Below are 25,830 nucleotides of genomic sequence, written 5' to 3'. Positions count from 1 at the left end.
AATGACGTAGAGGCTGGCGTGCGAGAGGTTAGGGTAAGGCTGGGGTGGGACGGAGGGACACAGCGGAGAAAGGAAAAGCAGAGAACGTACCCAGGGAGAAAGCCGGGGACGCTAGGATCCGGTCGAGAAGGTTTCAGGGAAAGACGGGCCTAGGTGGGAAAGACCTTGGAGACAATGAGCCAAGTGGGAGAAAGGTGGTGGAGAAGAAACTTAAGGTGGAGTGAAAAGTGCTGTCTGGGGTACTGTGTAGGGTGAGAAGTCTAGAGAACCTGAGAAGGAAGAAATTCACTGCATGTGAGCCCTAAGAAAAATGTAACCGAGGAAGCCCTGGAGTAGATCTGGGGGGTGAAGGCAGGGGGAGCGACAGACTCAGGAAGCAGGTCTAAACTAAAACAGTCCTCCAAGTACCTCCTCACACAGCCCCATCCCAGTTATTTTCTTCCCCGTTGTCTGCTAGAGTTGTAAACTCTCTCTTTTTGAATTTGGGGTTTATTTTTATCATTACTGGCCCTGTCTGGGGCAATAAAGTGCTTCATGGAACATGGACCTCTGGTTATGAGATGTTTAGGAAATAAGGTACATTTTTTTTCCCCTCTCCAAGGTCAAGAATTTACTAACTCTGCTTCCAGAAAGATTTATTTGCTGCATTACCGACCACATGTGTCAAGCTTTGCATACCTTCTTTTGCCTCAGTCCCCTCTCTTGTAAGCAAAACTCTTCTGTTTGGACTCTTACTGACTCCCACTTACATGTCTGATGGCTCCAGCTGTGCCCTACTCTCCCTGCCCTGAGCACTCAAAGCATCGGTGGTAAGCTTGATGGTCCTGACTCACTCACATGTCAGCTCTAGGTCTTCCATCTTCATGGCCACGCTGAAGACCTTTGAGGCCTGGCTATCTCCCCTTACTGCTACTTGCTCACTTAGCCTGGGTGAAGTTCATATGTTCGTGTCCTTAGGAAGCATGAAAAACAGGTGCCTGACTACCTAGAATGTTTCCACTTAATATAATTCAGATTCTGAGGACAAGTCCAAATCAGACAACCTGAACGTATAGCGTCTTATGTTAGGAGTATGTTTAATGCCTAGCCAGGAGTCCCTCATCCCTTAATGGGTCTGCTAGTAGGTCAGCGAACCTTGCTTTGTGGTATGTGGAGAACTTCAGCCTTCTCCACTAACAGCCTAAAACCTGCGAATCCAGACAACTCCCTAGGTCATGAGAACAGTCAGAAGAGTGGCTCCGGAGATAAAAATAAAATCTTAAAAGAAGAAAATAGCCTTACCACTTGGAAAGCAGGAGAGGTTTCAATAGAGCTTCTTGGGTGGGCCCCGGGGTGGTGGGAGCTGCCTTCGCTTTGGCAGTTTCAGAGTTATATCTTGTTCTAGTCAATAGAGGCTGATGTCTCGAGCACAAAACATGATGTCTTTGTTGCTCACTGAGGGCAGTTAGTTCATTGTAGCTTCTGGGCAGTCCCCTTCCTCCCAGTAGGTTAAGGATACAGCATGTTTCAGGAGTTGGCTCAGAAATAAGTCCTGACTTTTTTCCAGTAAAAATGCAACTGAAAATTTCTTCTTTATTTCCTCTTAATTTAAATCTGCAGCCCCCGGGGGGGGGGGGGGGGGGGGGGATGGGAGAGATATATCTGCAGCCCATACTTCCCAACATGGGAGGAACATCCCACCTTTTGCACCCATCCTCTCCCCCACAACATCCACAAAGGAATTATTTTCTCTCAAACTGGCCATCTCTCTTCCCTCAGAACACACAACATAGTCAAGGAAAAAAATAAAGATAAATTATTGTTGGGCAGCTATTTCTAGCCTCATTTTACTTCGTGGAAACAAATAAGAGTGTGGGATCCTGTGGGTGTAGACAATGCCTCAGGCAGAGGGACTCCCTTCTGTTGGTCTCTTGACCCTGCTGGAGAAGGCTCTGGATTCCAGGCTGTTGGATTTGCATCCTCTCCTCAGAGACTGGTGGACTCTGTATTGGAAGCACAGAGACAAGTTCAAGGTTTATCAGATGAAAACATGTAAGAAAAAGTGGTGGTGATATGAATGGCCTGGTCCCTCTGGGGATAGCTTCAACTTGTAAACTCTGCTGGAATATATATGCTTGTATGATCCTTGAGCAGAGAAGCCGTTTCTGCCTTAAAGATGTTTAGTGAGTGTCTAGGTTGGCTTTTTCCTCAGGCCTATAATCTCTGGAAAGAAACATGGGAGGGAGAGGATTATTTCTTTTCGCATCTATAAACTCGTGTTTCTAGTTCAAGGATTTCAGTCACAAAGATGTAAACCCCAAACTATTCATTTTATCACCCAAGAAACTGAGCAAGCAGGTTGGCCCCAAACCTTCCAGCTATGGCAAGATTAAACTTTATGTCACAGTAGAAAGATCCCGACTGGTAACCTGGGTTCTATTTGTCCTACTTCTATCACTAACCAAATGGGTGACTCTTCTTCAATTAAAAAACAAACAAACAAAAAAGAAATTGTAAATATCTCTCAACTCCATTCTAGCTCCAAGATTCTCCAGGTCCTAGAGTATCCCTGCTCCAAGACCCTCCACGTGAAGAGAGGCTTACTACATTGGGTTGTCTGAGCAAGGTTCTGTATAGAGGAGCCTGAAAACATCTTTCTGGCCCAAACAACAGCGAGCTGTTTTGATCAGCATGCATTAGGGACTTCTGTCCAGGATTGCCACCAAAAGCAATTGTTCTTATCTCTTCCACCTTTTGCCACCCTACCCCAGTCAGAATAATCAATTGAAACTTCTATGTAATTTTTAAAATTTGATTTTAAAGAGAGAGAGAAACATTGGTCGGTTGCCTCCTGCGTGTCTTGATGGGAGATTGAATGTGAAAACTGGGTATGTGCCCTAACCTGAAATCAAACCCGCCCCCTTTTGGTGTACAGGATGACGCTCCAACCAGCTGAGCCGTACCCGCCTGGGTGCAACTTCTGTGTGATGTCAAACTTCACTTGATATAGCTAACCCTGTGTTGGACATCTTTGGCTTCAAAACTGATCATTATAAAACTCAGATTGAATTCCCCTGCTCTACTTTCCCCAACCCTGCCCCAACATACAGCTTAATGCAGTGAGTGTGGGGCCTTTCCGTAAACACGGGGATTATATACTCAAGAGTATACTCCAAAAAACTCAATATCATCTCATGTGCATGATACCTGGTGATTTAAACTGTTTAGTTTGGCCCTTTTCTTATTCCTACAGTTCTGAAATGAGGTACAGAAGGGATAGGATTGTTTCTCCTCCCACCCATAAACCTTAGCTTTCTCTCTCTTCCGCAGTGTACATGGGGAGGACAGGGAAGCGCAATGAACGAGAGAAAAGATGCATTCACCTGAGATCTAGGAGGAGACAATGAGGTGATATTTTCCCACTGCCCAGGTGTTTTGTTTCCAGCTCTTACCCCTTCTTATTTTAGAGCCCGGCCATTCCTAGAATGACCTGAGGACTCATCCCCTCTGCACTGCTCCCCACGCACTTGGATCATGAAGCTGAGATGTCTTCGTCTGTGTTATGTATAGACAGAAGGTGACCACCTACAACCTGATGAAAAAATGAGGCAGAACTTTCTGCTGTAAAGACAGACACATGAGCTGAGAAAGGTCAGTGGGTCCTTTCAGAGGGCATTCGGTCGTCCCTAAAGATCATTTCAGAGCTACAAACTGCTCGATGTCCAGGGCTGTTTCCTTGAAAGGGGTGTGCAGTCAGGTTGCAGGCAATGCCTAATTCCACCTCTTCCCTCTACCCTCCGCCTCTTCCCCCTCCGCAATTTTGCAAAGCCTTGGAAGAGAGAAGAGCCAGCTATGTGATTCCAACCGGTTTTTTCTCAGTTTATTCAGTTCAGAAAGGGGCAGGAAGGAGAGAGTGATGTTGTGGGTTTGGTCTATTTGTAGTACCTGAAGTACTCACTCCCAGGCAGGTGGGAAGTTCTGTCTTGTTAATAATCACTGGGCTCTACCTCAGATCCCAGGTCCTAAGGCAGACCAGAGAAACAATTTCCACTTCTCCCTGCTGTAGTTCAGGAATAGAAATCAAATGATGGCATGGGTTCTTGCCACACTCCACCTTCATCCTCTTTCCCAACAATATCCCCCTCACCGCCGAGGCTACATGGAGTGTGTTTTCAATTTCCATTTTGGAGTGTCACTGGATCAAACCGTTTTCCTTGGAGGATTTGAGGAGCTTTGATTCCTTGTGATATCCATCTTATTCCAGGTTTTCAGAGCCACTACATAGAGAAAACTTGACTTTCTGACATTTTTGTCACCAATAAAACTGTGGAGATGTTTTTGAGGAGATGGGGATGGTAGTTGATGCCTGACCTGACCCGGGAAGCCAGACTTTGGATTGATCCTCACCTGCTACTTGTCAGGAAGTGTGATTGGAAATCTGACTGGGAGAGGTGCCCTTTCCTGTTCATATGTGACATCGTGTTGATGGGAGAAAGGCAAGGCCATGGAGGACTCTTGTTATGGTGCCAAGTGGATTCAAAAGAGCAGAGGAAAAAGTATTTGTCTACAGAGGTTACAGTGACCAGCCTTTTCTCTGTCCTCACAGAGATACTTCCTTTTGAATCGGGAGACGAGCTGTTTCTAGTCGTTTTGTATTCAGCTCGCTAAACTGAATTTACTGTACACAGTGTGCCTACCTCTATCACTGAATCTGTGTTGCTATGAAGCCAGTTTCCTCCCAAGATCTTGGAGCCAAACCTGTCTTGTGTAACTAACTTCTCGATCCTTATACCTCCTCCCGCTGTGGTATGTCTACAATTGGCGCTGCCTAATTTGACCCAATTCCTCTAAGGGGACACTAAGATCTGCCTGCCTGGCCAGGCAGGGGAGGAGATGCTTTGAGGGATGGGGAGAGGGAAGGTTGGGAGGGATGTGCCACCTGGGGATTGAGCAAATAGTGAAGTTCATCTACTGATTTGTTCCTCAGAATACCAAGACAGAATCTCAATGCCCTCTGACTTCCAGGGTTACCAACTGGCATTTAGACCAGTTGGAGGCAGCTAAAGACCTGTTTTGCCCAAGATGTGTCATAGAGCACCTGTTAAAAGCAAATAAGCAGAAGACCTGCCCTAGCCGGTTTGGCTCAGTGGATAGAGTATCGGCCCAAGGACTGAAGGGTCCCAGTTCAATTCTGGCCAAGGGCACGTACCTCAGTTGCAGGTTTGATGTTCCTCTCACATCGATGTTCCTCCCTCTATCTCTCCCCCTTCCCTCCACCTTTTCTAAAAATGAATGGAAAAATACCCTCCACTCTCTAAAAATCAATGGAAAAATATTATTGGGTGAGGATTAACAACAACAAAAAATAATAAAATAAAAAAAGAAGCAGAAGAGCTCAGTGTACTGCTAAGAACAAAGTCCAACTCAAACCAGCTCCTTCAGATCCTTATGAAAATTGTTTTGGGGCCATTTGGGCAGGTGTCCAAGAATGAGAGCCAGTGCTAACTGGATGCTATGCTTCAACTGCTCTGCCTACCTAGTGCTTGTCTGCTAGCCCCTGGTGTTCTCTCTCTCTCTCTCTCTCTCTCTCTCTCTCTCTCTCTCTCTCTCACACACACACACACACACACACACACACACACAATTGCATTAGCATATTTCTTGGTAGAACCTGTTCAACTTGTTCTTCCTTTTTAAGTAACAGACCCTACTCTCTCAGGGATCACACCAAAGGAAAAGATGCCTTAATTGATGTTAGAACCAGGGAAAAGCAAGAGATCCATGAAGGCCTTGAGTAATCTGGCTTTTGAAAGGAAGCAAGATGGTTTAACGAAGAGAACACATCTCGGAAAGGCAGGAGACTTGTATACTTTTTTTCATTCCAGTCTCACCATGAGCCCTGAGACAAGTCACTTAACTGCAATGAGCCTCAGTTTCTCCAAGCAGAAAATTGAGAAACTTCTACTCACTTTTGCTTCTCCTGCATGCGGGGGATTAAGGGGTGTTAGAGAAGTCACCTGTGGCATCTTGAACTTTGCAGTAATACTGGACAATCCCAAAGGGCAATTATGGAGCTAATGATTTGGAAATGAAAGGGAGTACCAGGCCGCCCTCCCCCATCCTTGGATCTCTGACCACTGCAAGTTCTCTGGCTAATTCCAGAAGGTATGAGTTCATTAACCCCTGTGGACTTGGGCTCTTTTAGTCGTTGCCCCAAGGGAACCTTTTAAGGAACCACTTATTAATGTGGCTTGGTCTAGCAGTCTGTTTCCAAAGCTCAGTCCACCCCAGGGAGGACTTAGAGAAATGTTTCGTCCAGACCCTGTCTTCCTGGGTGAGACTAGCAAGCTTTCTGATTAAATCTAAGGGATTTGCTTTGGGGATGTTTCAAACTTTTTCATGAGACTTTTTAGAGGCGTATGATGTCTCTCAGAACTAGACAAGAATGACCCATGTGGGGATGCCCTGGCCAGGTGGCTCAGTTAGTGGAGCGTTGTCCCATATTTGATCCCCAATTGGGGTAATGGCAGGAGACAACCAATAAATGTTTCTCTCTCACATCACTCTCTCTCTCTCTCTCTCTCTCCCTCCCCCCCCCCCCTCCTCTCTCTAAAATCAATAAAGCGGGTGGGGGGGGGTAATAGTAAGATATGTACACATAAAATACCTCAATAAAAATATAAAAAAAAAAAAAGAAAAAAAAATAAAATCAATAAAGCCCAGCCGGTGTGGCTCAATGGTTGAGCATTGACCAATGAACCAGGAGTTCAGAGTTCGATTCCCTGGTAAGGGCACATGACCAGGTTGCAGGCTTGATCCCCAGTGCAATGAGCAGGAGGCAGCAGATAGATCGATGATTCTCTCTCATCATTGCTGTTTCTATCTTTCTTTCCCTCTCCCTTTCTCTCTGAAATAAATAAAAATATATTTAAAAAAAAAACAAATGTTTTTTTAATCCTCAGGTAAGGATTTAAAAAAAAAGGAAAGAGTCCTATCCGGTTTGGCTCAGTGGATAGAGCGTCAGCCTGCGGACTGAAGGGTCCCAGGTTCGATTCCGGTCAAGGGCATGTACATTGGTTTCGGGCACATCCCCGGTGGGGGGTGTGCAGGAGGCAGCTGGTCGATGTTTCTCTCTCATCGATGTTTCTGGCTCTCTATCCCTCTTCCTTCCTCTCTACAAAAAATCAATAAAATATATATATTTTTTAATCAATAAAATATATATTTTTAAAAAAAGGAAAGAAAAAAAAAAGAATAACTCAGGAGGGGAAAGAAGTAGAAAAATAAAAAAATAGACTTTACTCCTGTGTGCCCTTCAGAACCCCCACCCCACCCCTGGCTCTATCAATATAATATAAGCAAACCAAATTTGTATCCACCTGCCTCAGTGAGATCTTTCAAAGAGACCAAGAATCTTGGTGGCAGCTTAGGCTATTTATCTCCTTGCCCCACTCTTTTTATTTTATTTTTTTATTAATTTCAGAGAGGAAGGGAGAGGGAGAAAGGGATAGTAACATCAATGATGAGAGAGAATCATTGATCAGGCTGCCTCCTGCACACCCCCTACTGGGGATCGAACCTGCAACCTGGGCACGTGCCCTTGACCGGAATCAAACCCAGAACCCTTCAGTTCACATCCTTGCCCCACTCTTGCTCCCCCAAATACTGTATGTCCCTGGGGTATTTATTTTTCATTAGATAAACACTGAAAGCAATTTTGGATGTATGTATAATTCTTCCAAATAGATTTTTTTTTCCTCCTCCCGCAGGCTCCTAAGGAGATAATTCATTGCAACAAATTAGCACTTTTTTTTTAATTAGCACTTTTAATTGTTCTCAGTTCTCATGCCTTCCTTACCTCAAATAGACTAACTTGTGTTTTATTTTATTTTTTTTTAATATATTTTTATTGATTTCAGAGAGGAAGGGAAAAGGAGAGATAGAAACACCAATGATGAGAGTGAATCATCTATCGGCTGCCTCCTGCGCGCCCCCTAGTGGGGATCGAGCCCGAAACTTGGGCATGTGCCCTTGACTGGAATCCAACCCGAACCCTTCAGCCCGCAGGCCAACACTCAATCCACTGAGCCAAACCGGCTAGGGCCAACCTGCATTTCAAATCCAGGCTCCCGCCTTCTTTAAAAACAATAAGCATATCAAAGTATTGACAAGAAGGTGGGGAGGGCCATTTAAACGTTTAATTTGTTTATTTACCTTCAGTAGAGAACTCTCCTCACTGAACCTGAGGTGGGCTGCTCTCCTCCACCTTCTACTTTCCTGTCCCCCTCCCTCCTGCCACACACCCAAAACAGAATCCCTTGAACGACTGAACCCTGCTTCCTCCTCTTACTACTACCCCATCCTTAACCAGGTATAGAGCCTCTATGGGACTTTTTTTTACCTCCCAAGGGCTGAGGTGAGCTGTAACCTGCCTTCTTTCCTACAGCATTAGCTCCACCCACAAGGAAAGGGTCTCCTCTCAGAACAACACAACCAGAACCACTCTGGAATAAGACAGTATTTCCACCCCAGAGCCTGGGAAACAGAAGTTGTGGGTTGGAGGAGGCCCTAGGGTTTGTACATTGTCTCCCTCACCAGGATAAGGCATGAGGTTCTTCTTCTTTAGGATAGAGTCAGGGCACACTCAAGTGATCTTTTAGGTTTCTTGCTAACTCCAGGATGTTAGAGAGAAACCCCTTCCCTTCCCAGATCTGGCTTCTAATAGCAGCTATTTTCTTTTTCAGCAGAATCTAGGATGGACATAGAAGACTGCAATGGCCGCTCCTATCTGTCTGGTATGCCCTCTTGTGCGTTCTCTTTGTAAGGGGCTGGGAGCAGACACCCCTGTGGAGCAGCGCCTTCAGCCTAGCACAGGACCTCTGAGTGCCCTCGTCACAGAGCTGACACCCACCCTTGGTAGTGCTTGATAGTAATCATGTATTTTGGTCCTTTTACATTCCTTAGTGATTCTCTTCCCAGACTTCTTGGGTGATAGGAGAAGGGAAGAAGAGAGGAATGTGAGCAGAGACTATTAGAGAGGAATGATTTGAAGCAAAGAGATGCTGTTCTCTGAAGTCACCAGCAAACATGATATTCAACAGAGAGTAGAGCAGGGTTTCAAACCTGAGAGGTCTGTGGGGGCCAGAGGGGTGTATAAATGAATGACCTGGGTTAGGATAATGAGCAGAAGAGAATGGTGGGGACTGTCATGAACTGGAAAACACACGTCCTACCTCAAGGAGCAGCAGCTCTTCAGTGTCCGTGTGGGAGTGCGTGTGTATCCAGTGTGGCCAAAACTTCCAACTGTTTAAGAGAAATCAGAAATCCCCATTTTATATAAACATGACTCAATTTTTTTTAAAAAAATGCTCCATGGGGCAAGCCAAACTTATCTATGGGCTGAATTTGGCCAGTGGACCAACGGCTTTCAGCCTTTGAAGTGAGATACAGAGCTCAATTCTCCTTTCCCCCAGTCCTTTTCAACGATTAGAACATACACCTTTTCATACCTGCCAAATACTCTCACTGAGGCAGAAGAGATCATTGCTCATGGTATGCCTGGCTGTTAGAGATATGAAAGTAATCAGGATCCTCTCAGGGTTTAGCAAGGTGAAAAGAATGAGGGACTTTATCTGCTCCCTCTCTAAGGGTATAGGAAAGGGCCCAAGACAGAGTGTCTCTAAGATAGAAGGAATCATTTTTTGGACCATTAGAATGTCAGGGCAGGAAATGATTATAAGAGGTAAGGGAAGTTACTGTTCTCTCTCCATCTCTCCTGCGAGTCAGCCTGGTTGGGTCCCTCCTTTTTCTCCTCCCCCTCCTCTAATCCTGGTTTCTCTACCTCCTCTGTAATGAATCTCGCTTCTTAGTGCAGAATAAACTTCCTCTTTAACAAAAAAAAAAAAAAAGAGGTAAGGGAAGCCAGAATTGGGTTTTGACATGATGAGTATCCCCCCTCAGATATTCGAGCACCATTGTAGAAGAGACCTATAGCTTTTATTTTTCCCCTCAAGTGGGACTTGTGGAGGAATTATGGGTATGCACTAAGGAAGATAGCAGGGTGGATCCGCACACATTTAAGAGTCACTGACAACTCCTGGGTAATGTAAGGGAAGACAACTCTGACCCGTTTTTCATTTCAGGAGGGAAGGAATTGGAATGGGCAAAGGCATTCAGTACCTGCCACATTGGACAGAATGACAGGGTCCAAGGGGACTGACTTAACTGGAAGAGACCTTATTGGTTTGAAAGCCATAGGCTTTCTGAGGAACCAGCCAACCCTCCCACCTCCTGCCCATTAAGCCTGTTCAGAAAACCACGGTAGAGCAACAGGCACACTCAGGACCCTGCTTTATTGCCGGGGACCACTCCGACGGGTAAAAACCAGTCCCTGCTCTATGGTAGGCAAAAGAGAAACCAGGAAGGTGGGCGAGGAAATACAATAGGCTCTTTTCAGTCCTATCTCTGGCGAATATTGGATACTAGAGGAAAAATTCTGAGGGTGTTTGCTTTACTGCGCTATGAAACCGAACTTCAGGTTGGCATGCCCTATATAAGAAGAGGCCTCTGCACAGGATGGCTTTTGGGATGAAAGTAGAGGTCAGCAGCCTCTTACCTGTGTTTTGAGAATTCTAAATGTCAGCAGCTGCCTTAGGGAAAAGGGAAAATCCAGATAGGGCCAACATTGGCCCTGAAAAGTAGTAGCCCCTGCAGAACTGAGCATGGCTGAGACAGTCCACCCGAGGGGCATCTGACCCATCTCTGCGGGAGTGATAGGGAAGCAGTGGGGAGGGCTGACGCAGTGTGTACCCTCCCAAAGCACCCCATGGCTCCTTCAAGGTCATCCCAGCTCTTCTGCCTCCACACCAGGCGGCCTTTCCTCACCTGGCCACTTGATGATGGGCGTCTCTCTCCTGTCCTTCACCGAGGCTTCCCCACCTCATAGAGCCCAATTCAGAAAGCCCATGTTTTCTACAGGTGCAGATGCTTCCCTCCTGGGGGAGAGAGGGAAGAGAAGGGAAGAGTCATTAATTGACCAGACAGAGCCTTTCCCCTCCCCCATTCCCTCTTTCAAGGGAAGCGGAGTTGCTGGAACTGGCTCATACAACTGTTTGCGCAGTGCTTGTCCCAAGTTTGCTGGGACCCTGAAATGTTCAAGGGAACCTCAGTGGAAAGAGACCCAGGGGTAGGCAGCCCAAAGTTTCGCAGCCCCTCCCACCCCCAAATTCTTGGAATCAGGAAACCTAGTCTCCAAAGTAGGTCAGCGCGTCACTGAGCAGCTCCTCTGGAAGGGAAGGGAGCAGAGGCCTTGTCTTGATAGAGGGCGGATTCATCCAGGGCTGCAGGCAGGCAGCCGGCCCCAGGGGCACAGGCGGGGAGGGGCCGTGGGGAGACTCTACCAGCATTTTGCCTGGGATCTGAAAGGGCTCAGGGCCACAGAGCCACACCAGCCTGAGACCAGACTGTGCTGAGCCCTCTCACCGCTGAGAAGGAGGGAACTGTCAGTCCCCAGATCTACAGAGCGACCTCCCTCCTGGAGGAGGAGGGAAAGGAGGGAATAAGAGTGCCTGAGTTTGGTGGGGGAGGGGCTTTCTGCTGATCCGAGAGCCTTGAAGCTGCCCCGTGTCCTGGGCCCCATGACCTCTGGGGCCTTGGCTTCCCCAGCTGGCGGAGGATTGGGCCTTCCCTGGGGGCCCTCCTTTCTCCCTCCCACCCCGAGGGCCCATCCATCTCTCTCTTGCACACACTCTTGCTTCTCTCAGGCATTTGTTGTGCAGTTCCTCTTTGTCTGCTGGGCACGAGGGCAACGGCATCTGCCTCCCGCTCCCTGTGCACACCCCCACCCCCGCCCCTGCACTGGCTTGGGAAAGAGATGCTGTAGCCTAGCCTCCCCCCCCCACCCTCCCCGCCCAGACACACATATACATTCTACATTCTCTGCAGCCCCCTCCTCAAGCACATCCAAGCGTCCTCCCTCTCTCTCTCTCTCTCTCTCTCTCTCATACACACACATCACACACACACACACACACACACACACACACACACACACACACCCTGGGCTGAGCTCTTGCTGGCTGCAGCCGTGGGCCCCTGCTCACCGTGCCGCTGCCGCTGCCTGCGAAATGACGGCGGTTCCCCTCACTTCCAGGAATCCACGCTTCCTGGAAGGTGAGTGGCTGGGCTCACCCCTGCCTGCCACCGAGACGCAGACATGCACACACCACCCGCACTCCCGCGCCGTTTCCAAGGCGGCGGCCGCGTTCGCACCCCGGGGTCTCGCCGGCAAGGGAAGGACAATGTAAGTTCAGGCAGAAGGTGGTTAGTGGCGGGGGGCGAGGGGGTGCCGGGGCCAGGGAGCCGATTGGGGAGCAACTCCCGAGACTGAGGAAAGGGAGAGCACGGGGGGCTGCGTGTGTGCGGGGGAGGGGGCGTTCCTCCTCACACTTGCCGAGGATGGGCGAGGGTGTTTGGTGTTGCTAAGCAAAGCCTGCGACTTGGACAGTGGGAGCTTGTGGTGACATCTTGATTAGGCCTTGGGGACAGATGCGGGGCCGTCCGGGTGAAATGCCCAGGCAGCCAGGGTGGGATCGGAGCGGAGAGGGTCGAGGTGAAGAGGCGCCCGGGCAGCAGATGCCTCCGCCCGGGAGCCGCGATCTCAGGGGCCTCCGCTTCCCCCCCACAATAGAGCGGGGAAGGGCGGCTTTCTTCGCCCGGTGCCCCCTGTTCCCCGCCGGCAGGCTAGCATCCCGGCCCCTCGGAGCTCGCAGTGAGGATGAGGTCCCTGCAGAGAAGTGGGGGTGGGGGGTCCTCCAGCCCCCTGGCTGTCCCTAGAAGTAGCCGCTCGGAGGTGTCTCCCTGGGCGTGTGAAACGCCTTCGCTTGGGGGCTGCTGCCTGCCTGCCTGCCTCCCTGCCCTGGACTCACCTCCGAGTGCCTCTGACGGGAGCCTCCTGATCTGGCTTCGCCCGCTCGGGGCTCAGGCCGTCTAGGATGACTTGGACCAAGACCATTTCTCTGAGACCCGAGAGCAGCCTTAATGCTTGGCTTTGACAGTCTGGGATTTCTTGGGCGTCCCAAGCATTTGAAATTCCCTCACTGGGGTTTCTGAGGCTGAGAGCAGAACTGCTGAACTTCCCAAATCTGATTCTAGTCCCCTTCTCCCTTTAGCTGGAAATCACAGTCCCTGGGGCCCCGAAATGATTCATGTGTATGGATTAGCCCCTTGAAGTAGACTGCAGCCTGTTTCCCCTCCTGCCTTGATCCCCGGAGGGCAGCGGCATCAAAGAGCCTCTTGAACTACCGACGTGATTCTGGAGGCACCTGCCCGACCTCCTGTTCCCAGGCCGCCATAGGGAAAGCCACAAAGGATGTTTCCCCCTTAATGTCTCTCACTGTCCCTTTAAGGGTATTTCCCCCCATATATCAAGGCTCTGGCCCCAAGAGGCAGCTTCAGTCTGGTAGGCTGGGACCAGCGATGGACTTCCAGCAAGCTCCTACTCCTTTTGGGGTCAAGGACTCAGGGCCAGGGCCCAGAGAGAGCCCTGTTCTTCCCCATCGCTAACATCAAGTGAGTCAGGGCAAGTCAGCACTAAGGATGGAAAAGGAATGAGAAGATGCCCTTTCAACCCTCCTAACCTCAGTAAACCTCCACGTAGTTTAAATGTCATCTTTTAAAACTGGGTCTGGGTCTGGGTCTGCAGGTCTCAGCTCACACTCTGAGATGCTCCCTTTGTGATATGTGTGTGGTTCTGGTTTGGGCAACTTTTGTAGATAACCATGGCTCATCTGAAGAGCCCAGCTGGGGAAAGTCAGTGTTAAGCCATAAGGCTTTTCCTATAGGTAGTAAACAATTTCCTTAGACTTTGATGGGATAGCGTGCGGGAAATGGGACTTTTAGGAGAGGATATGAATGGGAAATGGTCCCAAAGTCCTGAGTGGTTGTTTTCTTCCCACTGACCAAAGCTGGAGAGGGATCCCTCAGGAGGGTGTGTTCCGGATTTCTTGCCTCAGGCCCAAGACTCCAACCATTTTATAATGGAATCTTTATTTTGTGAAAGTAAGTATGTTCATAGCTGGGAAATTGGGTAAAGTACTAATAGGTGGATTTTAGGGATGAATTTTAGGGTTTGTCTCTCTCTCTCTCTCTCTCTCTCTCTCTCTTTTCTCCATATTTAGGGCTGTCTGCACACATCCATGCATGTTCATGTTAGCAGATACTGTAGGGGCTATGAGTATGTTTATCCCAGTAGGTATGTTCTCTGTATGTGTATCTACATATGTGATCTTGTCTGTGTCTGTGTGTGTTTGTCTACATGTGCTTTATTTCACCTATGTATTTGTGTAAATAATTGTGGGGAGGAGGGATTTTTTTTTTAAGACATGACTTATATCTTTAGGTGTGTTATCTGATTTTTTAAAAAGATATATGAACTTCCCAAAAAGCATTTTTTAAAATATATTTTATTGATTTTTTACAGAGAGGAAGGGAGAGGGATAGAGAGTTAGAAACATCAATGAGAGAGAAACATCGATCAGATGCCTCCTGCACACCCCGCACTGGGGATGTGCCCGCAACCAAGGTACATGCCCATGACTGGGATCGAACCTGGGACCCTTGAGTCCGCAGGCTGACGCTCTATTCACTGAGCCAAACCGGTTAGGGCTCAAAAAGCATTTTTACAATGCAATTTGTCAACAAGTTAAAATGAATACATTGAAAATAAACTGATCATTTCACTGTTAAGGGAATACCAAGTAGTAAATATCTGATTGGAGTCATATCAGATAGGACACTTTCTAGAGTAGTCAAATTTCGCTAATTTTAGAAAATCTAATGGGCCCAGCTCTCCCCTCCTGAAACAGTGAGTCCCAGTTGGCTGTGTAGGTGGTGGTTAAGGACATGGGCACGTCTTTTTTTGTGTGTGATCAGCTTTCAGTTCTACCACTGCTGGCTCTATAGCCTTGGACAAGTAATGTAGCCTTTTTTGTGCCTCAGTTTCCTCACCTGCAAAATTAGGATAACATTGGTACCTACTTCACTGGGTTGTTGTAAATGAAATAATTCAATTAAGGTGCATAGAACATTGCCTGGCACATAGTAAGCACTCAGTTCATGTGAGCTGCCATCGTTATGATTGCTATTATTATCATTAGATTCAGGGACAATTCCAGCTGCCCTTCCTGCAGATCCCGTACCTGGTGTTGGGGGCTCCGGAGAGGAACAATAGGGAAGAACCGGCTGTCCTGAACCGCCTCCCTGCTGAGGCCCCCATTTTCCTCTCTACCCCGGCCCGCCCAGCCCCAGCCCTGCTTCCTGTGGACGTCAGGCAGTGATGCTCTTCCCCTCAGGCCTAGATAAAGGTAGGGTGGGCAAGACCCAGCCACTGAGCTCGCGGAAGTCAGCACCGGGCACCCAGGCTGGCCAGGGCACAAGGTATGGTGCCCAGCATACAACACGGCCTTGTACATGGCTACAAGATAAACGTAACTGAGTTTTTAAAAGATGAGGCGATTTACTAATGGCTACAGCTACAGCTTCACCTGCCCTCTTGTTCTCTCCTCTAAGGTAGCGGGGACTCATCTCTGGAGAAGGAGTTCCTTGGGGCCCCAGTGGGGCCCTCGGTGAGCACCCCCAACAGCCAGCACTCTTCTCCCAGCCGCTCACTCAGTGGTAAGTGCGCCCTCCTTCCCTCGCCTGGCACAAGGCATCCCTGTTTGTGTTTGGCCCTCGATTCATCTTCCATTGGCAGCCATTTCCCCATCGCTGCCTCCCTCTGGTTTCCTGCTCGGAGTCTCTAGAATCACTAAGGAGCTCAGTGACTGGGATTTCCCTTACTTCTGAAAGAAGAATGAACTCTCACTGCCAGGCAGGGGTGGAATTCACAGAGGCATGGGTGGGATTAAGGAAAAGACCCCAAAGAGGAAGTCTGGAGTTAGAACAGCAGGTAGATAGAAATGGGCACGAGCTGGAGTGAGATAGGAAATAGACATGAGAAGGATCTCCTCATCACCCCCCCCCCCACCCCCCCACCCCCACCCCCCGAGTCTCCTGCCCAGAGGGTCCCCAGGACTGCCTCTCCTCAGCTGGCCCTAGATCTGTGACATTCTCCAAATGGTTGGAATAGCCAGGAATGTAGGTCAGAGCTAGAGCCAAAGCTTTCTCCTCAATGGCTCCTCCCTCCTCCATCCCCCTCTGAGTGTTCCGGAGGGGAGTAGAGGGGCTCAGTCTTATGGGGGGGCGGGTAATGTAAGCCGTGTTGGTCTTCCAGTTTTACTCTCTCTTTAGCCCTGTCTCTTCGGTCTTCTAGGACTGTTTTCCTGACACTGTTACTTGCTGGCTTCCTGCCCAGGGCCAAGTCAGACATCTTTCTTAATGACAAGAGAGTGGAGAAATAGGCTCCCCTTAGCGTCCTCCTCTCCCCAGTGCTTTTCCCTCAAAGCCCATTTGCCTGATCGGTGGGACAGGAGGACAAGGTTGCTTCGGGTCCCAGCAGGACCCTGGTGTCACCACTCTGGACACCTAGGGTATTGGCCTCCTTTGAAGGCTGAATGCCTCAGGGCTCGGAGACTCCTTTTGGACTTGGGGAGTGCCATTCGGGCCTGGGGGAAGGCTCTCCCCTTGGCCTGCCTCTCTCCTAAACACCATCCCACCCTCCAGCCAACTCCATCAAGGTGGAGATGTACAGCGATGAGGAGTCGAGTAGACTGCTGGGGCCAGATGAGCGGCTCCTGGAAAAGGACGATAGTGTGATCGTGGAAGACTCGCTGTCGGAGCCCCTGGGCTACTGTGATGGAGGTGGGCCAGAGCCTCACTCCCCTGGTGGCATCCGGCTGCCCAATGGCAAGCTCAAATGTGATGTGTGTGGCATGGTCTGCATCGGGCCCAACGTGCTCATGGTGCACAAACGCAGTCACACAGGTGAGTAAGCCAGGGGGGCAGTGAGGGACTCCCAGGTGGGCCGGAGCGGCAGGGGCAGCGCTAGGAGGCCATGCCCGGAGTGGGGTGGCCTCAGAAAGAGAAGGGTCTCTCCGGGCACATTTCCTAACTGAGGGAGAAAAAAAAAAAAGGAGGGTTGAAATTCAGACTCCCTGGATGCCTATACTTTCCTGGCACTTCCTTCAGCTCTTATTATAAAGAAAAGCTGATATTTTTCTGAGGAAGTGAGGGAGGGGAAAGTCTTGTAGCCTCAAGAAGGATCCTAGCTCCGGCCAGGTGGCTCGGTTGGAGCATCATCCCATACTCCGGAAGGTTGCGGGTTCGATTCTGGTCAGGGCACATATGGGAGGCAACCAGTAGATGTTTCTCGCTTTGATGTTTCTCTCTCTCTTCTTTCCTTTCTCTAAAATTAATTTTTTTTAAATATCTTTGCCCTAGCTGGTTTGGCTTCGTGAATAGAGCGTCGGCCTGTGGACTGAAGGGTCCCAGGTTCGATTCCAGTCAAGGGCACATGCCTGGGTTGCGGGCTCAATCCCCAGTAGGGGGCGTGCAGGAGGCAGCCGATTAATGATTCTCTCTCATCATTGATGTTTCTTTCTCTCTCTCCCTCTCCCTTCCTCTCTAAAATCAATAAAAATATATTTAAAAAAAAAAAAAAACACACCAAAAACACATATCCCTGAGAGCATCAGCCTGTGCACCAAAGGGTGGTGGGTTCGATTCCCAGTCAAAGGCATGTATCTGGGTTGCAGGTTCGATCCCTGGCCCCGATTGGGACACATGTGGGAGGCAACCAATTGATGTGTCTCTCACTTTGATGTTTCTCTCCCTCTCTCTCTCTCTCTCTCCCCATCTCCCTCCCTTCCACTGTCTCTAAAAATCATTGGGAAAAAATATCCTCAGATGAGGATAACAACAAAAAAACATATCCTCAGGTGAGGGTTTAAAAAAGAGAGAGCGAGAAGGATCCTATATCTAATGGGGGAGGACTCCTGGGAATTAATTGGGCCCTCCCATCGATGGATAAAGAAAAAGAAGAAGAAATACGGACTCTGGAAGCCTCTTCTCAGCCTCCTTGGGCTTTGGGCTCCTGGGGCAGAGAGAACGGGTGGGACCTGGCTGGTGCTAAGGGCCTTTGGGCCACAGCCCCTATCCACACCTTCCCACGGATCTGTATGGAGAGGATGTGTATGCGTGGCACAGCCCTGCCCCTCAGAAATGTGCTCTGAGCGCGGTCCCTGAGCCAGTGTGGGGCAGGGGGGGTCGGGGAGGGCCTGGGTTCAGCCTCCAGGGTTCCTCACAGCCAGCCCCCCGGCACCTCTCCTTCCCTGGCAGGTGAGAGGCCCTTCCACTGCAACCAGTGCGGGGCCTCCTTCACGCAGAAGGGGAACCTGCTGCGCCACATCAAGCTGCACTCCGGGGAGAAGCCCTTCAAGTGCCCCTTCTGCAACTACGCCTGCCGCCGGCGGGACGCGCTCACCGGCCACCTCCGGACGCACTCGGGTCAGTGACCTTTCCAGGGGGAGAGGGGGAAGTGGGGCCCCAGGACACCCCGCTCTTGTCTCTGTGGGACGGCAGTGCCTGTTACCAGGAGGGCGGAGCACTCCCAGGGGACAGGGCCCTGCCTCAGTAACCCCGCCGCTGGGCCCCAGGCCCCTGGGAAATGTGGGGGACTCTGAGGAGGAATTTTGCATCTGCCACACTCCAATGTGGAGAGCAAAAGGAGCACAGGCAATGTTCTTGTGTCCCAACAGTCACCCTTCCCTGCCTTTTTTATTTTATTTTTTAATATTTTTATTGATTTCAGAGAGGAAGGGAGAGGGAGAGAGAGATAGAGAATCACTGATCGGCTGCCTCCTGCACGCCCCACACTGGGGATCCAGCCCACAACCCAGGCATGTGCACTTGACCGGAATCGAACCAGGGACCCTTCAGTCTGCAGACGAAGCTCTATCCACTGAGCCAAACCAGCCAGGCCATGCCTGACTATTTTTAAAGGTCACGCTGATGCAGAACCATCTGTGCCCTATCACCCCCCACTTATGAGCACCAGGGTGACCCCCTCCTCCCCTCATATCTGCCCCAGGCTCCACACTTGTCATCATCTTTGCCCCCTTCTGTCCTCTCCTTGACTTCCTCCTGGTTCCTGAAAATATCCATGGGCCTCCCAAACTGGAGGAAAGGAAACCTACGAAAAGGTTATCCCATTTCTGTTCCCCATCCCAAGAGGTCATCACCTTACCAGGAGCAGGAGCAAGTGCCTGGCGCTCCGTGTTTGGAACAGTGCCAGGGAGCTGGACTAACTCGATTTTCTAGCCCAGCCCAGACTGAGTCACCATGTGCCTAATCAGCTGGGCAGATAGCACTTTTGAAGCATTTTACTAAGTTTTGAGCTTTAGGCTGGGACTTGGGAAAAGGCCAGGAGCTGAGCTGGCAGGAAGGAGGGAGCTCAAGATTGGGAAAAGGAGGAAGGAGGGCAGAGGGGAAAGAATTAGTAGGGTCTGTCCTTGGAAACGTTCTTTGCTATATCTCTCTTTTCCTAAACTCTCAGGGGCCAGGATTTAAAGGGACAAAGTAATCACCTCACCACCCTCACTTTGTCCAGCCACCTACCTTGCTCTCACCTGGGCGCTGGGACCTCTTTATCTCCGTGTATGTGGAGAAACAACAGAGAGAAAGATCACCATTGATTCATGCTTTATAATCTACAAAGCATTTCACTTGTCTCCTCATGTGATCCTCATAATAATCCCAAGGTAGAGGTTATTATCTCCATTTTGCTGACAAGGAAACTGAAAAAGAAGAGAAGATTTGCCAGTCACGGAGCTATTCTTTCTGCATCCTCACTGGAACCCCATTAAGATCCAGTGCCAGTCCTGTGCCTTTTCCTGGGAAAAGGGGCTCCCCCCCGCCCCCGTGCTGGTTTGGAAAAAGGGTAGCTTGGCCCCTAGAAATCTTACCAAGAGCACGGCAGGGGGCGGGGTGGGTTTTGGAGGAGATTGGGGCCAGAAGAAGACATGGATATACTATTGGGTCCCATCTTTATGAGATGCTTTCTCTTACAACCCACACTATAAGAAAAAAGGGTTCCTCTCAGATGTTAAAACATTTCCCTACGAGTCTTAGGTCAGTGGGGTCTGTGACTTTAATCTCATCCCCCGGACACTGAGCAAGAGCAAGATGGTGGTAGATTGGTTGAGTCACGGTCCAGGTTAGGCATGGGGCGGGAGAGCGGTTCCTGGAGATACTTCTCCTATCCCCCGCTCAGTAGTAGCAAGATACATAAATTAAAATATACAATACCTTGTTTCTCTCACTTTTTTCTCTTCTCTCACAAAAATCATCTCTCAAAAGTTGTCTTTCAAGGAGGTATCGATCTCAGTTTTCCCAATCTTTTCACTTCACTAAAAACAAAATCTTTATATCCTGTTCTTTAAAGAAAAAACCTCCAAAGTTGTTCTCTTCCTTTTATACTCTTCTCCATTGTTTTCCTCTCTGTTCTTTCATTCTTTTTCTCTTCTCAAATTTCTCCATCAGATGATGGTTTTTGTGGGGCTCTCTCTGAATCTCAGTGTAGAAAGACAGAAAGAATAATCAGCAGCAAAACTGGGCTAGTGGTAGAGGTAGAAAAGGACCAGAAAAGGTGGGTGAAAACTGCCCCTCCCCGTATCAGCAGATCTGAGGACTCTCATTTCTGTCACCCCAGCCCACCAGTTTCCCCCAAACCAAATCAGATAGTTCGTAAGCAAAAAATCCCCTTGTCTGGTAAACAGCGCTGACACCGCCTGCCACATGGAAAGGTTAAACCACAGTGTGGGCCTCAGACTCTGAGGTCCTGGGGTGGGGCCAGCCTGTCTGCCAGGGATGGTCCCCTACCAAGTCCCTGGGCTCTTCTTTCCTCTGAGCAGCAATTTGGCCATCTTTTTTTTTTAATATATTTTATTGATTTTTTACAGAGAGGAAGAGAGAGGGATAGAGAGTTAGAAACATCGATGAGAGAGAAACATCGATCAGCTGCCTCTTGCACACCCCCTACTGGGGATGTGCCCGCAACCAAGGTACATGCCCTTGACTGGAATCGAACCTGGGACCCTTGAGTCCACAGGCCGACGCTCTATCCACTGAGCCAAACCGGTTTTAGCTGGCCATCTTTTTTGTTGCTGTTAATCCTCACCCAAGGATATTTTTTTCATTTATTTTTAGAGAGAGTGGAAGGGAGGGGGAGAGTCAGAGAGAGAGAGAGAGAGAGAGAGAGAGAGAGAGAGAGAGAGAGAGAGGGAAACATCAATGTGAGAGAAATACATTGGTTGTTTCGATTGGTTGCCTCCCACCCCTGCCCCGACCAGGTTTGGGGATCGAGCCTGCAACCGCAATCAAACCTGGGACCCTTCGGTCCGAGGGCCCATGCTCTATCCACTGAGCCAAACCGGGTAGGGCCATTTGGCCATCTTGAGTCCTACCAGCAATCCAGTGCCACATGACCTGGGTCCCCTCTCTCTTCCCGTAGCTGCCCATGGTGCCTCTTCTCTGAGGTTTGGTCACGTGTCCATGCTGACAGCAGCCGTTGGGGAGGGGAAGACAGCAGAAGAATTCAACTGAGCAGCATCCCTTCCTCCTCAGTGTCCCTTTGCTCCTGGGACGGATGGGAGGGATGGCTGTGTGGAGCCAGGGCACTGGGAAAGGTAACGGGGATGCTGTCTGCGCCCTCTCTCCTGCCCAGTCTCCTCGCCCACGGTGGGTAAGCCCTACAAGTGCAACTACTGTGGCCGGAGCTACAAGCAGCAGAGTACCCTGGAGGAGCACAAGGAGCGGTGCCACCACTACCTGCAGAGTCTCAGCACTGAAGCCCAGGCGCTGGCCGGCCAGCCAGGTGGGCTGTGGGCAGGGCTCCGGGGAGCTGAGGGCAGAGCCGGAGGGAGGGAGTGCGGGACAAGGGCGATTCCAGCACTTGGCTGCACAAGGGGAGAGGTCCGTGGGGAAGGGTCAATTACCTCAGTAATTGGGGTGCCAAGCACCCCAGTTAGTGCAGAGCCCCCCGGAGATGCTGCAGGAAGACCCAGAGGTAGGGGAGGATGTGACCTATGTTCTTAGTCTAATGAGAGAGAAAGACTACAAGGAAGTATGAAATTGAGGGTCAGAGGTATATACTTGTCCCCAAATTATCTGACCTGTTGCCAGGATGAGCTTTAAATAGGGTGAGGTAAGCAGACCTCATTTTCCAAGCATCAGGTATGACCTTCCGTGGCCCCTGACCTGCCGGGCCAGTGCTACCCCTACTCAGCTGCTACTCCCTGTCCCACCTCCCCCCACTAGGTGATGAGATACGTGACCTGGAGATGGTGCCAGACTCTATGCTGCACTCATCCTCTGAGAGGCCCACGTTCATTGATCGTCTGGCCAACAGCCTCACCAAACGCAAGCGTTCCACCCCCCAGAAGTTTGTAGGTAAGAGTCCAGTGGTAGAGGAGACTTCAGCTTTAAGCCACAGCTCGTCTGTATCTGAGCTCTGGTGGCCATTAGATCAGTTGGGTCTGGAGATTTGATTGAAGGAAAGAAAGCGGTCTGGCCCTCAGAATCTATCCCCAAAATAGGTGCAGAATGAAAAGGAAGAAAGTACCTCAAGTGGGTGGGAGGGGTCAGTGTTGAAGACTCATGTGGTGGTTTTAGAAGAGGGTGTCAAGGCTCTCCCAGTTTTTGAGAATAACGAGGACGTAAGTCTGTGGGGACTGAGACCTGGGCCCTTAGAGTCAGAGGGAGGAGGCGAGTATGGGGACCTCACCTGGCCCAGCTCCCCGAGGACCTGGAGCTTTATAGGGAACTAGAGGCCCAGTGCACGAATTGGTGCACAGGTGGGGTCCTTAGGCCTGGCTGGTGATCAGGGCCAATCAGGGCCAGGCCAGTTGGGGCCGGCCGGCCGGGGGGAGAGACGGGGCTCGGGAGGTTGGCTGCCGGCCCCAAGGAGGGAGCCAGCCCTCAGCCCCCCTGGGAAAGGGGCCATGTCCACCGCCACCCACCCCTGGTTCCCTGTTTCAGCCTGGGCCCAAAGGCCCCAGCAAGGTCGGAAGAGGAGGCGACAGTTAGCCTGGCCGGCACGGAAGGAACAGAGGTCAGACGCTGCCGTCACCGCCGGCCGTAGGAGGTTGGCTATAGGAGCACACTGACCCCCAGGGGGCTGCTCCTGCATTGAGCGTCTGCCCCCTGGTGATCAGTGTGTGTCATAGCGACTGGTCAACCAGTCGTTCCGGTCATTCCGATCATTTGGTCGCAACAGTTGCTTCGGCTTTTATGTATAGATAGATACAGGTAATACAAGAAAATAAAGATCAGTGGCCTGGGACTGAGACCTCTAAGATTATAGCCTAGAGTTGGGGAGCGGCCCCACAAGGGACCTAATCTCCAGGGAAGTAAATGAGGAGTGGTAAATCACATGACAGCCATCCTCGTGGGTAAGAAAACAAAGGCATCATCCTGGGAGCCCGGGAATCCGCCATGCCCAGCTCTGCTGAGAGCCTCTTCTCCACAGGTGAGAAGCAGATGCGCTTCAGCCTCTCGGACCTCCCCTACGATGTGAATTCGGGTGGCTATGAGAAGGATGTGGAGCTGGTGGCACATCATGGCCTGGAGCCTGGTTTTGGAGGTTCTCTGGCCTTTGTGGGGGCAGAGCACCTGCGTCCCCTCCGCCTTCCACCTACCAATTGCATCTCAGAACTCACGCCCGTCATCAGCTCTGTCTACACCCAGATGCAGCCCCTCCCCAGTCGACTGGAGCTTCCAGGATCCCGAGAAGCAGGTGAGGGACCCGAGGACCTGGCTGATGGTGGTCCCCTCCTCTACCGGGCCCGCGGCCCCCTTACTGACCCCGGAGCATCCCCCAGCAATGGGTGCCAAGACTCCACAGATACAGAGAGCAACCACGAAGATCGGGTTGGGGGGGTGGTATCCCTCCCTCAGGGTCCCCCACCCCAGCCACCTCCCACCATTGTGGTGGGCCGGCCCAGTCCTGCCTACGCCAAAGAGGACCCCAAGCCACAGGAGGGGTTACTGCGGGGCACCCCAGGCCCCTCGAAGGAAGTGCTCCGGGTGGTGGGCGAGAGCGGTGAGCCCGTGAAGGCCTTCAAGTGTGAGCACTGCCGCATCCTCTTCCTGGACCATGTCATGTTCACCATCCACATGGGCTGCCATGGCTTCAGAGACCCTTTCGAGTGCAACATCTGTGGTTACCACAGCCAGGACCGGTACGAATTCTCTTCCCACATTGTCCGGGGGGAGCACAAGGTGGGCTAGCCGCCCGCTGCCCTCCCCTCGGTTCGCCACTCCACTGCCCCACCTACAGGAGTCTAGCCCTGTCCCCACCACATCCCAAGGAGTTGTGCTGTGTAGCCCCCACCACTGGCTACCTAACTTCACACTTGACCCTGAATCTTCCTCACCTATTCTTCCCCCTGACTGATTCAAGCATTGTGATGAAACAGGTTTTTGCTTATGTTTCTCCTTTTTCTCTTAACCTCTCATCCCAGCATACTCAGAATTATTTATTAATATAATTAGCTGGTTTTTCTTTTGCATTTTTTAACTTATATCCGTCACTGGCCACTCCTCCACCCTCTTGCTCACAGCCCCCTTCCCCGTTTAGGCCTAATGTTTCTCTCTTTGTTCTGGCTTTCTCCAACAGCCCCGGGGGTGGGAAGCTCTTCTTAGTACTAAGATACCTTGAACTTCTTGCGTTAAGTCCTCACTTTTGCATTCATTCTGTGATGCTTCAGTTTTGATGCTGATAGCTCCCTCTGGCCCTACGTTAGCTCTGTGGCATTATTGTCTCCTCTCTGGGACCCTTCAGCCCGGGACTCCATACCTCTCGTGCCCTCTCACATTAGGCAGCTTGCACTTTTCGGAAACAAATGAAGAATCCCCTCATTTGGAAGTAGGAGGGGCTGAAGACATTCTCCCCAGTCACTGTGGGACTGAGGGTCTGGACCTCCCCCTAGTAACAGGAGTTCCCCAAAGCCCACATTCAGGATCTCCCTCTAGGATGTGATATATCTCTTCCCTCTTCTCGAACAACCCCCAACACTGCTCTACTTGCTTCAACCTGCCGGTCTACTCAGTGGCAGCTTTTCTCTCCTTGGAGTGCCCCAATTTCATATTCTCAGGGGCCAAAAGGCTAGGTCTGCATCCTCTGTCTCTGACACGCTGGGAGCCACAGGTGCCTAATTGGGAGCCAGGGCATGGGAAGGGGGTCATTCAAAATGCTTCTTACTCTCCCACCTCTCACACTTCTTCACTCTGGTGACCTCCCTAGGCTCTCAGGGACTCCTGCAGTCCCCGTCCTGTGAGAAACTAGTGGGGTGCTGCCTGATGACAAGGGGGTATCTCAACCCCTCGGTCATACTGCCTTCTTCTTCTCCCCCCTCAGCAGGATTCACCTTAGGGAGGAAAGAGTGTCTCTTTTCTCTCTTCTAATTTTCAGTGTAACCAAAAATTATCCCAGGATGAGCAAGGGCATGTGTCCCTTACCCTGTCCCACTCTTGTCCCAGCAAGAATGGGACGGGCACAGCTGAAAGGGGATCACCCGTTGCTGCCCCCTTCTACACTCCGCTCCCAGACGTAGGGCAGGGGGGCGCTCTCCTCCTGGCTACTGCAGAGACCCTGGCTGTTTGGGTAACCTGGTCAGCGAGAAGGGGCAGGAGGAGACACAGCTCCGCTGCAAGTGGACGTCTCCCGACCAGAGCTCCCTGCCCAAGGCCACAGCCATCCCGTTCTCTGCTTCCTTGAGATTCAAACCAAAGGCTGTTTTTCTAGAAAAAAAAAGTAGAAAACCAAACACAACACCTCACAAGTTGTAACACTTGGTCCTTCTCTCTCCTTTTTCTTCCCTTCCATCTTTCTTTCCACATGTCCTTTCCTTATTGGCT

The 25,830-nt window shown here is 50.5% G+C and overlaps 1 protein-coding gene and 1 long non-coding RNA gene across 3 annotated transcripts; one reads left to right on the top strand and one right to left on the bottom strand.

The window, feature by feature from the left end:
• Window positions 1-1,838: 1,838 nt before the first annotated feature.
• On the bottom strand, window positions 1,839-12,124 carry LOC129149634 (uncharacterized). The gene is made up of 4 exons (XR_008556500.1): window positions 12,081-12,124; window positions 10,864-10,973; window positions 9,213-9,282; window positions 1,839-1,982 (listed from the first exon to the last, which is right to left on the bottom strand). It is a non-coding gene; the product is annotated as an uncharacterized LOC129149634 (long non-coding RNA).
• IKZF4 (IKAROS family zinc finger 4) lies at window positions 12,105-24,201 on the top strand. Of its 2 annotated transcripts, XM_008148612.3 has the most exons (8): window positions 12,126-12,280; window positions 13,944-14,037; window positions 15,547-15,651; window positions 16,639-16,899; window positions 18,253-18,420; window positions 21,638-21,787; window positions 22,231-22,362; window positions 23,441-24,201. In XM_008148612.3, exons 1-8 carry the CDS (start codon window positions 12,194-12,196, stop codon window positions 24,199-24,201), a joined length of 1,758 nt encoding a protein of 585 aa, XP_008146834.1. In that variant the 5' UTR covers window positions 12,126-12,193. The 2 variants fall into 2 exon arrangements, with proteins under 2 accessions (XP_054574390.1, XP_008146834.1); XM_054718415.1 differs by lacking the exon at window positions 13,944-14,037 and having other exon boundaries at window positions 12,105-12,150.
• The last annotated feature ends 1,629 nt before the right edge of the window (window positions 24,202-25,830 follow it).

This window comes from Eptesicus fuscus, chromosome 7 (genome assembly GCF_027574615.1).
Source record: "Eptesicus fuscus isolate TK198812 chromosome 7, DD_ASM_mEF_20220401, whole genome shotgun sequence".
NCBI classification, from domain to species: domain Eukaryota; kingdom Metazoa; phylum Chordata; class Mammalia; order Chiroptera; family Vespertilionidae; genus Eptesicus; species Eptesicus fuscus.
The sequence above is the reverse complement of the archived record's forward strand: the minus strand, read 5'-3'. Positions and strand labels throughout refer to the sequence as shown.

Coding starts and splice junctions, on each gene's coding strand:
- IKZF4 (XM_008148612.3), top strand. CDS start 12,194: ATGCACACACCACCCGCACTCCCGCGCCGTTTCCAAGGCGGCGGCCGC. Junction 15,652..16,638: donor TCCCAGCCGCTCACTCAGTG/GTAAGTGCGCCC, acceptor CCCACCCTCCAG/CCAACTCCATCAAGGTGGAG. Junction 16,900..18,252: donor GCACAAACGCAGTCACACAG/GTGAGTAAGCCA, acceptor CTTCCCTGGCAG/GTGAGAGGCCCTTCCACTGC.